The sequence below is a fragment of the Vombatus ursinus genome, unplaced genomic scaffold (genome assembly GCF_900497805.2).
Source record: "Vombatus ursinus unplaced genomic scaffold, bare-nosed wombat genome assembly UNPS02014847.1, whole genome shotgun sequence".
NCBI lineage: Eukaryota > Metazoa > Chordata > Mammalia > Diprotodontia > Vombatidae > Vombatus > Vombatus ursinus.
The window spans coordinates 1,458,196-1,470,523 of NW_020954625.1; the positions used below are offsets into that span (position 1 = coordinate 1,458,196).

Below are 12,328 nucleotides of genomic sequence, written 5' to 3' on the forward strand. Positions count from 1 at the left end.
TTACCTAGAAAATTCTATACAAGCAATAAGGCCAAGAATTGAATGGGTCATTTTATTTATACAAATAAGCACATATGAAAGGTTTAGGGGTGTTTCCCAAGGGACGTTCATTCTGTCGTTAGAGCAACTATCAATAGGATATCCAGAGGATCCCTTTCCATCTGAGACCAAACATCTTTCTTGTATGTTTACCGCCTTGTCCTAAGGCAGAAAGGGTTGTCAAAGATAGAAGAGGGAGCCGAGCTGAAAAGAAGATGAGCTTTCTGATGAACATGACCACTGTCTACCTGCTCCTGAGAGAACGCTGTCCCCGAGTTCAGTGACTATGTAACATTTGGTTTTAAGCTAGGATGGCTGGCTGGCTGCAACTGTGAAACACCCTTAGCTTAGATAAGAAAGACCACCAACAAAGGAGTAACTTAGTACTGCCTCAGCTGAAAGCTAGACACTACATGTCTATGTGTGAAGAAATTGTGGAGGAATAGGGAGGTGGTGGCGAGAGCCTTGGACTCAGGATCAGAGGGCTTGGGCTTGAGGATCAGATCTATGTGACCTCAGACTAGTCACATTTTCACCCTCTGCCTCATCTTGAACCTGGCCATAATAACGAATGAATGAACCGCTCTCTTTGGCTCATCAGTCAAAGGAGGTGGGTTGGACTTGGAATGTGAGGGGACCTTGGGCTTGGACTTAGACTAAGCCTAGGTTACTTTCAAAGGCAGAAACCAAAATGGAATCCTTACCCCAGATAGAGAATGTGAAGAAAGCCCAGCGAGGACACAGCTGAATAACATCTGCAGGAGTAAAGCCTGAGCTCCCACACTGCTGACTGTGCTTCTGCAAAACTATTTACTTACTGTTGAACTGTTCACTACTTAATCAAGACTGATCCACTCAGCTACTTCCTTTTTCACCTGTGGTTTTCTTCCCAAAGGCTGCTTGGTTGAATCTTTTTTCATTACCTGTTTATGCCATAGACTAGTTGACAGGGACCCCATAATGCCATCACCCAAAGCACTGTCAGGTAACAACCAAAGCCCTGGTCTCGGAATCAGAAGAGGCGGCTTGGAGTCCTGGTTTTGCCATTTACAGTGGATGACCTTGGACAAGTCATCCCTTTCCCCTCTGTCAAATGGCGCTACATCTATGTCCCGTTTCTGAGGGCTGCTTTGAAAACAAAGTGAGTTGGAAATCCGAGCTGGAGAAGTGGCAAATGAGACCTTTTCCACCACCACCCCAAAAGACCAGGCCCACTAGGGCCCAGGTCACTGAAAGGTGGGAGCCTCCCTTCTCCCCCTCCGTCCCAGTCCACTTGAGAGTCTCAGCTTGAACGTGCAGTGAGGTGAGAAAGCTGAATTTAGGCCATTACACATGAAGTAGGGATCCAGCACAGAAAGCTATGGTCAATGCTGAAGGCAAGGAGGCATGAAACCTTCAGAAAACTTCCAGAAGGATAAAAGTGAGCTTTTGTGGGTTTTAGTGTCCACCAGACGTCCTTGGCCAAGATAAACCTTGTGGTGAACCTTGTTTTTACAGATGGATGCATGTGGCCACAAACACTTGAGGAGGAGCAGGAGATGGTAAAAGCAGTTGGCTCTTGTTTTTAAAGCACTGCAGATTGGCTCAGGACCTGCTTCAACGAAACCCCTAAAATAATTAAAAATACAATAAGAAATTTTCGTACATCTTGTCAGCTAAAGCATTTCCCTCATATATACAAATGCAAATATTAAAAATGAACAGTTCTTTATGTGTCTGGGAGGAAGCCCCAAAGCATTTTTCATGTAGCTTTAATATGAATTGGACATGAGTATCTTCCCTCCATATAATATTTATAACATACTTCAGAGCACAAATAGAGCTGGAAAGGACCTTAGAAGTCATTGAGCCCAAGAGCCTCATTTTGTATCTAGGTAAACTGAGGCCTGGAGTGATCATTTATCTTGCCTACGATCACACAGATAGTAAACACGGTAACTGGAATTCAAACCCATGTCTTCTCTTTAATCAATTATTTATTTTTAGTTTTAAATATTCACTTTTATAAGATGTTGAGTTCCAAATTTTCCTCCCTCCCCACCCTCAAGACAGCATGCAATCTAATACAGGCTATACATATACAATTCTATTAAGCATATTTCCACATCAATTAAGTTGTGAAAGAAGGATCAGAACGAAAGAAATCCATGTCTTATGATACCACAATTAAAATAGCTCTTACATTTCTAACCAGTATTTCCTTCCGAGCATAGCATATGAAAAAATAATATCTTGTATCTCTCATCAATTCTGATTTAAAAATTAGAGCTGTAGAAATTTGAGTTTGTAGAAAAGTGAGGTTCCTTGTAAATCTCTATCCCTACATCAGCAAACCCAGCAGTTTGCCTGTGCAGTCATGGGAATGCAACTCTCTGGGCTGTGAAATGAGATGACTTTAGGGGCCATTATCACCCCAAATTTATGATTCTGTGACCTTATGAGATCCATGAGAGGACTGTTTTAAATGTAGGTGATTGCTCGATTAAATCACTAATCTTTTTGCAGGTTAATGCTTGATGAATGAACATCTTTAACATATGGCATGCCAGGATTGTGTGTGTGTGTGTGTGTGTGTGTGTGTGTTAGAGTTCTTTGGCACAGTCTGGGGAAACCTATGGACCCTTTCTCAGACAATGATTTTTAATGCATAACATAACATACTCATGGTTATGAAGGAAACCAAAGGTGAGTGAAAATAAAGATGTTAGTTTTTTCCCATCCAAGTTTACCTCCTGAAATCTATCTATGGATCCCTTGGGGAATTTGTGAACCCCTCAGTTAAGAACCCCTCATCTAAAAGATATACTATTCAAGACATTCCTAGAGTCTCTGATGACATTACTTGGATTATTTTAATGAATAAAAGATGGAGATTTGGAATGAAAAAAAAATGTTTCAATCATTGAAAAGCCAGTGAAGGTTTTAGGTAATTGATAACAAATTATATCCCCCTCCTCAACCAGAGAGGCGGGGGCTGTGAGGAAAGTGCATGTGTAAGCAGCCGTGACACTAGACAGCAAGGCAGGCTGAAAGGTCAAGATATTTAAGGGTTGGAAGGAAAAAGAGAAGCTGCCTCCTTCCTCTTCCTTTCATGGAGGAAGATCTGGCTATCTCTCCAAGTTCCCAGGTTTCTTTTAAAGCCCCTGTATTCTTAAAATGATGGCCCTCTGGGGATCTGAAAGTAAGAGTAAGATTATTCCAAGTTGGCTCCATTAGCTTCTAGAAAAAGGAAGAAGGCATTGGCCGCCGTCTTCAGCCCACGCTAGAACAGCAGTCTGAGTTCACATGGTTCACACTTTCATCTTTAGTTCCCTGGCTCAGGGACCCTCAGCTGCTGCTGGTCTCCCATTGCCTCATCACAATCTCTGCTTTCTCCTTAACCTGTTAGACTTGGCCTTCTGCCTCCCTTTCCTAGTTCAGTTCCCCATTCTCTCTGCCTCCTCCCACCCACCGCAGGTCAGGCTCAAAGGCACTCTGGGAAATGTGCCCTCAGGTCTATTCTGAAAACTCTTAAGAATACAATCCACTCACATCTGTTTCTCTTTCTACCTTGCCCAAATCTTTTGACCAATTCCAAGTGAAGTGGGGAAAATGACATGTAAAATGGACATCCAAAGAATCAAACCTGAATTTCCTGTTGTGTCCAGTAACTAGAATATATCTGTCATCTAAGAATGAGCCTAGTCAAATTCATGTAGGCTCATCACCATATTGGCCATGAGGTGATGAGATGTGTACCCACTGTGTACCCAAGCTCCTCTTCCCCAGCTTGGTTGCAAGAGGATGATGATGGCCACAGAAACTCATGACAACCCATTCCACTGAGGGCTGGAGATAGGCTCACGGAAGGTACCGAAATAAAGTTTTCCCTCAGTTGCATCTCAATGTGATTTTAAGGAGTTAATGGATAATTTAAGAATTTAAAAACAGCCTTCTTCCTCTCCCCTAACTGCTGATGCCTGATTAGATCAAGAAAGATAGAGAAGCCTGACCACTTGTGTATATTATTCCCATCAGGTGACATGCTCCCTTAACAAAGGAAGAGGAAATGGTTAGAAAAGCTTTTAAAAATACATATACATCTACCTTCCATGGCCTCATTAATTCCCCTGCAGCTTGGATGTAATATCTTGGTTCACTTGGCTGGTGTTTCTTCAATTCTCTCCATGTTCTAGGGAAAGTAACATTTTATTGATCAAAGGCATTTTGTTTGCCTCTCAAATCATTGTTTCTCTCCCTTTCTTTTACCTGTGGACTCCTACTTAGGCCCAGGAGACAGGGTGCTGGGCCTGGAGTCAGGATGACTTGATGGCATTAGAGAAAGATACCCTGGAATCTTAAGCTGCAGATTTATCTAGTCTTGCCTTGGGAGAGTGAGTTCATGGTCTAGCTACATGTATCCGGCTAGGGTGTCACTGTTGTTTGCAGAGTGCTTTACACATATGATCTCATTTCATCCTTACAACAATCCTAGGAGGCAGATGCTATTATTATCCCCATTTTACAGATGAGGAACCTGAGGCAGACAGAGGTTGAGTGATTTGCCGAGGATCACACAGCTAATTAAATGTGAGGCTGGATTTGAATGCAATTCTTCATCTTCCTGACTCCAAGTCTAGGGTTTCATCCCCTTTCCCCATCATTGTTATATCTTTCCCCCAGGAGAATATAATCTCCTTGAGAGTAGAACTATGTAATTTTTATCTTAGGAAGGAAGGAAATAAGCATTTATTAAGCACCTACTATGTGCCAGGCACTGTATTAAGTGACTTACAAGTATTATCTCATTTGACCCATACAACAATACTACAAAGTAGGTGTTATTATGATCCCCTTTTTATTTTATTTTTTTTCTTTCATGGGAATGTTTTATTTATTTTTAAAATTAATTAATTTATTTTTAGTTTTCAACATTCACTTCCATAAGCTTTTGAGTTTTAAATTTTCTCCCCTCCCCAGGATGGCGTGCAATCTGATATAGGCTCTACATATACATTTCGATTAAACATGTTTTCACATTAGTCATGTTGTAAAGAAGAATTAGAACCAATGGGAGGAACTACATGAAAGAAGAAACAAAACAAAACAGAAGAAAAAAATAAAGAGCAAACAGTATGCTTTGATCTGCATTCAAACTCCATGGTTCTTTCTCTGGATGTGGATTGCATTTTCCATCATGAGTCTTTTGGAGTTGTCTTAGATCTTTGCATTGCCAAGAAGAGCCAAGTCTATGAAAGTTAGTCATATGATCCCCTTTTTACAGGTGAGGAAACTCAGGCAAGGGTTAAGTGACTTGCCCAGAGTCATACAGCTAGTAAGTGTCTGAGGGTGGATTTTAACAAAGATCCTCCCAACTCCTAGGCCCAGAGCTCCACCCACCGTCCACCTGGCTGCCCCACCTCCTAGCTGTCTTAATATCCTTAGCATGGGACTAAATACATGCTTGATTGAATCCGGACTGACTTATTACAGCAACTATAAAAGGATCACAAAAGTTACTAAAGCTTTGTAACTAAATGCTTTCAATCAATAGATCGAAAGCCTCTTGGGCAAGCTTACAATCCAAAGGCACAGAAGGTGGCTCAGCCAAACCCATCCTAGAATAAATCATCATTGGCAGGAGGTGGGGTCTGAAGAAGGCTGGCTGCCAGACCTTTGGCAAAGTAACCGATCCCAACAAGAAATGTCAACTCTTTCAAAGCTCTGGTCTAGCAGCTTTGTTTAAAAACAAAACCAACAAAAACCAAAGGTAGTTCAGTGTGTAGGGTTGCAGTCGATTTTGTAGGATTTGAACATGATTGGATGAGGTGAAGCTGGCTACAAGGTGTCCCAAAAGTCTGAGTGCAGTTTAAGGCTTTAGTAGCTTACAACTACATTCAGATTTTTGGGACGCCCTGTATATACGCCACTAAATTCTCCTGTAATATCTCATCATGGTATAGAAAGTTGCAAAGGCTACGTCAATTAAGAAGAACTTCAAGTTATAATTGGTTTTGTTTTTATTTTTGGTCCTATCTTAACTAATTCGAGATACGCTCATCGTCAGAAGGTTGGAGATGATGAATTTCTTCAGCTAATTATAAAGCCATGCATGGTGATATCACCACCCCTTTCTATCAATAGAGGGTCATAACTAAAACAGGAATTACAAATTGCTTCCTGACACCAGGGGCATACTTCTTCACAAAGACCAGGAAAGGATGGGCAGAACGAAGGACCACAGGAGTGAAATGCAGGAGCTGGAAGGCCCTACTTAGCCTTCTGAGAGCTCTATCTTCATCTCTCATCTCCGGCTGCTGCTTAGGATGGGGAACAGAGTTTGGGCGACAGCTCTCGTTACATATAGGAGAACCTCAGCCAACTTCAGAGCTGACCCTGAAGACCTCACACCTGGAGAGTTTTTCCTTTTTGCCAAATTTTTCCTTCCTCAAAAGTCTCTGCCTTCTGTAAACAGCTCTTTGGGGTGGTTTTTTTTTTTCCACCTCCCACACTCCTTTGGGAATCCTATATTAATGAGTGTCTAGAGACCTCTATGGAAGGGAAATCGATGCCTTGGAGACTGGTTCATTGTCTTGTCATATTCAATTAAGGCATTTAAGCCTCTAGGGTAGAAAGTGCCTCTTTTTCACCTGAAGGCTTTTTACCATTCCATGTCTGTCCTTGAGCCTCTGCACACCCTTAACTTTTGCAGCCTTTAAAACCCTTTCCCCCATTTCTAAATCTCCCCACAGGTAAAATGACAGAGTCTGAAGGTGTGGAAAGGACTCCCGTCTGAGGCATTAATGTTGATGCAATAAATATATCCCCGTGAAACGTGATTTCATTGCTTACTGGACAACACAAATACAACCACTCCTGGTGGGCACCACACAGGGACAGATGTAAATGCAGATGGAAGCCGAACAAAGTTTAAATTTACTCACTGTTGTAGATATTAATGCTGCTGGTCTCCACCAGGCCAACGTCATACTGGGCTGAGCTAGCCCTCTGGAGGTGGCCTTTCCTGACCAGAAAGAAAAGAAAAAAAAGAAAGGAGATGAGAGGGGACAGTTTCGATTGGATTTTTTGGCACGTCCCTCCCCAGCTGCTACGAGTTCACAATAACAGATACTGGGAAATTATCCATTCTTGAAGATACTGTGATTGGACCATAACCTCTTCCAAGGCAGAGGTTCCATGTCTGTCTTCTCTGTATGCCCTACAGCATGATCAAGTGCCTTGCATGTAGCCCTCGATTAATGAACTACGTTTTAACTACCTTGTATGTCCGCATCACCTAGCACAATGCTGTATATGTTGTAGGCATTTAAGAAATGGTCATCAAATGTTGGATGAATGATACTATTTTGAAAATGCACCATAGACTTAGGTTTGAAATGGACCTTAAAGGCAATGGAATCCTAACTCCTCTTTTTACAGACGAGAAGATTGAGGCACAGGGAGGGTTAAATGAGTTGCCTCGGGTGACACTGCTAGTAAATGTCTGAGGCAGGATTTGAGCTCAGGTCTTCCTGACTCTGCACCAGGGGTGGGGAACCTGCAGCCTCAAGGCCTCGTGTGGCCCTCTAGGTCCTCAAGTTCAGCCCTTTAACTGAATCCAAAAGGCTGCAGGTACCCCACCCCTGCTCTCTACCCACCACTCTATCCACAGTGCCGCCCTTCAGCCTCCATGTAGAGGTCCTCAAACATTGATAATGATGCCTCTGATTCCTGTAAGAGATTGCATTATGTTGCTTCAGATTTTTGGACTCATCCCTTTGGGGAATTTGAGAAACAACAATTGCATTTTCATTGTATTAGAGAACCTAGATCGAGAGCCAGAAGGGGCCTCAGGGATCCACTAGGTCAATCCCATCATTTTACAGAGGAAGAAACTGAGGCCCAGGGAGCCCAAGTAACTTGGGTGAGATCACACAGGTAGTGACAGAGGCAGATTTTGAACCCAGAGGCAGTGGTACCCTTTCCAACTGTACCATACAGCCTACCATTCACTTGCCAGTGATTCATTTATCCTCTACATAGTTCTATACCCTCTATATAATTGGTTTTATATACATTTATTTGCAAGTTGCTCCCCCCCCACTCCCATTAGATTGTAAGCTCCTTGAAGGCAGGGACTGTTTTTCCTTTGCCTCTTTTTGTATCCCCAGTGCTTAGCACACTGCCTGGCACACAGTAGGCACTTAATAAATGTTTATTGAATTGAATAGATTAATTTTAAAATTACTTTTATTACATGCATCTACTTCTATGATCTTGTCATCTTTCCATTAACATTAATCTCAACTCCTATACCACTTAACCCAGAGTTTCTTAAAGATGGATCAGTGAACTTGTTTTAAAAAATATTTTAAAAATTGTATTTCAATATAATTGATTTACTTTGTAATCTTATGTATTTTACTTCTGACATTTAAGAACATTATTTTGAGAAGAGGGGACCCACCAGCTTGACCAGACTGACTGCCAAAGCCTTGGAGTCCATGTTACAAAAAATGGTTGAGAACTCCCACCTTAGAAGGTGGCATCCATGAGTCACCACGGCCAAAAAACCAACCAAGCAACCCATCATTCGGTAGCCAAGCCTCTGATGCTGAGCCCTTCTCACTTCACTGGGCTGGTCCTCAGGGATCAGACTGACCTGACACTGGGCCCTTACTTAGAGCCTTTCCAGCTTGGTGGGACCTCTCAGGGCTTGGATTTGACAAACACAATTGACTGAGAACTTACTGGTTTCCGTTCCCAGGCCGATGAATCACCTAGCTGACCAGACTTCACTTTGACCTCTAATTATTTTGTAACTCTCCCAAACTCTCTCCTCCTCAGATTCCCAAGCTTTCTTTATGGACTTTTGTATGGTATACAAAACATTATCTGGTGAAACTGTGTGATACCTAACCTCTCCCACCAGCAACCTGGTCATTCTCTCTGCCTTGGTACTCTATATAAATCCTGTTCCCAGCCCCCTTCCTTGGGTACTCCAGCGAGCTGCAAATCCTCTGTCCCAATCAAAGACTTCCATTTTGTTGTATTGACTATTTTCATTACGATTTCAAGGTTGACAGATTCCACTGGCATATTTTTTAAGGACTCAGAGTCACCAGCACACCATAAAGAAGCATTGGCAGAAGGCTTAGTGAATGTCCCATCAGTGTCTGAGTGCTCAAAGAAACATGATCCTAAGTTAATGAAAATGGACCTAAACCCACATTTCCTATAGCAACAGGAAATGTGTTATCTCTACAGGCGCTGGAACCTAGAAACTTTAACAGTGAGCTATCGACCAGAATTCCATTAGAAGTGGGTCCATCCCAGGCTCTATTTAAGCCATTTAGTTATTAATGGGATGAAAAGGAGATTGTAGGACAGTCTGTATAATAGATTCATCTGGAAAACAAGAGGTTGGACTTGATGATTTCTTAGGTCCCAGCACTAGCTGCTATGATGCCTTAAATGTGTCATCCAGGGTCCTCTCAGCTCTACCAATGGGACCCCCAGGCTTTGAGAAAATCCCTCCTCCTTATTCCCAAGCAAACTGGCCAGCCAGGGCTAGTGTACCATGTAAGGTTGTAGAGAGACAGAGATATTTGGGGAGGGGGGGGAGGGAGAGCCAAGCTCTTCTTAAGTGGCATCAAGCCGTAAGAATTCCAAGGGATCCAGACCCATGAAAAGGACAAGATTCAAGATAGATTGCAAAGGATAGGGATACAGGGCATGTCTCTGGGTAGAAAGGTGAGAATTGCCTTTCTCTGGCATGCCTCATGCTGTCATATCATCATCCTAGAATGTTCACCAGATCCCAGATTTGAATCTTAGAAGAGGTAAGATGAAGAGAAATATTAGAGCAAATGAAATTATTATCATTATTATTATTATTATTATAAATTATTATTAGAGCAAAGGAAATTATATGTAGAAAATATATTTATAGATAGAAAATTATAGATAGAAATATTCTATTATTATAATGTAGTATTCACCAGCACAGGTGGGCCTAGATGGAAAATATTTAGATAAATGTGTGGCGCTTGACCAGGTCCACAGGAGAATAGCTCTCTACCTAGAAGTCATCTCAGAGGCCAGGGAGGCCGGGCCCCTCATTTTACAGATGAAGAAACCGAGGCCAAGGGTTAGTTAAGACAATTGCCCAATGCCACGCAGGTAGTGAATAACAGAGGGAAGACTGAAGGCCAGTCCTCTGAGGTCCAAAACAGTATTCTTTCCAGTGTGCCAGTGAAGAGGGTGGCAGTGGGAGTGGAAAGAATAGGGGGCAGATTGAAGAGACGGAAAGAAGGATGTTGGTGGAGTCAGCTCATACAGGCTCACGAGAGCTTCTTGGGGGTAAACTTTCATGATGAACACCTACACCTCAGAAAACAACAAATGCTTCAAATCATGGCTTAATTTATTTATTTGTTAATCATCTAGACTTAAGAAAGTAAAGGAGAAAATAATAATCCTGATTAAACTTGAAAGTGTCGTACGTGAATTTTTTTCCAGAGAGTCAGTTGTTAAAAAACATTTAACCACAAACCCCTGGGTAGAAACCATATGATCTGGCAACTCACTAGAAATTTTGGATGAGAGGAAAAAGAAAAGTCAAATATGGCTCCAGAGTTACAAATGACTGGGAGGATTGGGGTACCATTTGAGAAACTGGGGGGCAGGCTGGGTTTAGGGGCAAGATAAGTTCTGTTTGAGTTCATGTTGAGTATGAGACTAGAACCATCCCATTGTAGTGAATTTATGAAATTACCTTGCTCTAATATTTCTCTTCATCCTATTTCTTTTAAGATTCAAATCTGGGATCTGGTGAGCATTCTAGGATGGTGATATGAGGGCATGAGGGATTGGATCCCCAGAGAAGGGCAGTTCTCACCTTTCTACCCAGAGACTTGCCCTGTATCCCTATTCTTTGCAATCTACCTTGAATCTTGTCCTTTTCATGGACAATTCCCTTGGAATTCTTATGGCTTGATGCCACTTAAGAAGAGCTTGGCTCTTCCCCCCTTCCCCCTCCCCAAATATCTCTATCTCTCTGTAACCTTTCGTGGTACCCTAACCCTGGCCGGCCAGTTTGCTTGGGGATAAGAAGGAGGGATTTTCTCAAAGCCTGGGGGCCTCATTATTAAAGCTAAGAGATGGGGAAGCCCATTGACAGAGACATCTACGTTCTTGTTCAACAGAATCCAACGACCGAGAAATCAATGGACTATCTCACGTCTAGCCTAGATATGATTGGGTTGGTTCACTCTGAGAACAAGCTAAATGATAATAATAGCAGCTGTGCTCCTGTTTTTACAAAGCACTTTATATAAGTTATCTTGTTTGACCTTTACTACAATCCTGTGGGAGAGTCTACAGGTGTTCTTATGTCCATTTTAGAGATGAAGAACCTGAGACTTAAGAAAAGTGACATGTCCACAGTCACACAGCAGGATTTGAACTCAGGTCCAAATATAGCGCTCCCTCCAAACTACATGATAGTGCTGGCCCAAACAGAGCCTTGACTAGAATAAACCAGCTTTTGCCTCTCTAACTCTTTTTCTAGGTCTTTTCCTTGGAGTACAAAGATGAGGCCTCCGAGGATAGAGGTCAATTTGACCAGACTAACTTCCCTGTAAGTGAGCATGTAAGAGGAGTATTCATTGGGATCACCTCTAGAAACCTTGCCCTTTGATTTGGTAGACTCACCCTGTATGTTTGCCTGGAGTACTCGGCGGTTACTCCTCACCTGACCCCCTCCTTTCTTTTGAACCGGACCTGTCATTTCATTGGTAAAAGGAACTTCCAATGAAGAAACTCCATTGCCCAGTGTAGATCAGCCCTTCATAGGCCTGTGAGGATGGAGGTTGGGGTTCAGAAAGGACAGGTAATGACAGCTAGAAAACAGAAGAGGGCACCAGAAAGCCAAGTCCTAGAACTTTTGAGTCGAGAAAAAGAGTGGATAGAGAAAAGTGATGGGGCAGGTGCCTGGGGCCACTGGGCATCACATCCTGTACTTAGCCACAGTGAAAGGCACTCCTGTTCGGTGCCCTCATTCTAGTCTGTCACTTCCTATCGCGATGCACGCCCTCTTCCTGGTCATTTAGAAGTGTCCTAGCACTCACCCTTGGAGGTGACCAACATACTGTTTGTCCTTCTCCACCCAGAGAAATGCCCTTACACGTCTACTGTCTGTCTCTTCTTGCCCTACACATAACAAAACATTCCTCAGAATCCCAAGTGTGCCTCAACATTTTTATTGTTAGCCTTTAGTAAGAATCTCCAAATAAATTCTAGCCAATGG

General features: G+C 42.5%; 1 protein-coding gene across 4 annotated transcripts in view; it reads right to left on the minus strand.

Annotated features, from left to right (window-relative positions):
- Positions 1-38: 38 nt before the first annotated feature.
- The window catches only part of NRG4 (neuregulin 4), a 55,102-nt gene continuing 42,812 nt past the window's right edge, over positions 39-12,328 (minus strand). For 3 of the 4 annotated variants that reach the window (XM_027840677.1, XM_027840676.1, XM_027840678.1), the window contains exons 5-6: positions 6,963-7,042; positions 39-1,647 (exon numbers count right to left, since the gene is read on the minus strand). In XM_027840677.1, the coding sequence (XP_027696478.1) occupies positions 1,604-1,647; positions 6,963-7,042 (124 nt within the window). In that variant the 3' untranslated portion in view covers positions 39-1,603. Of the gene's footprint in view, positions 1,648-4,125; positions 4,211-6,962; positions 7,043-12,328 lie in introns of all 4 variants that reach the window. The other variant, XR_003567180.1, reaches the window with a different exon arrangement.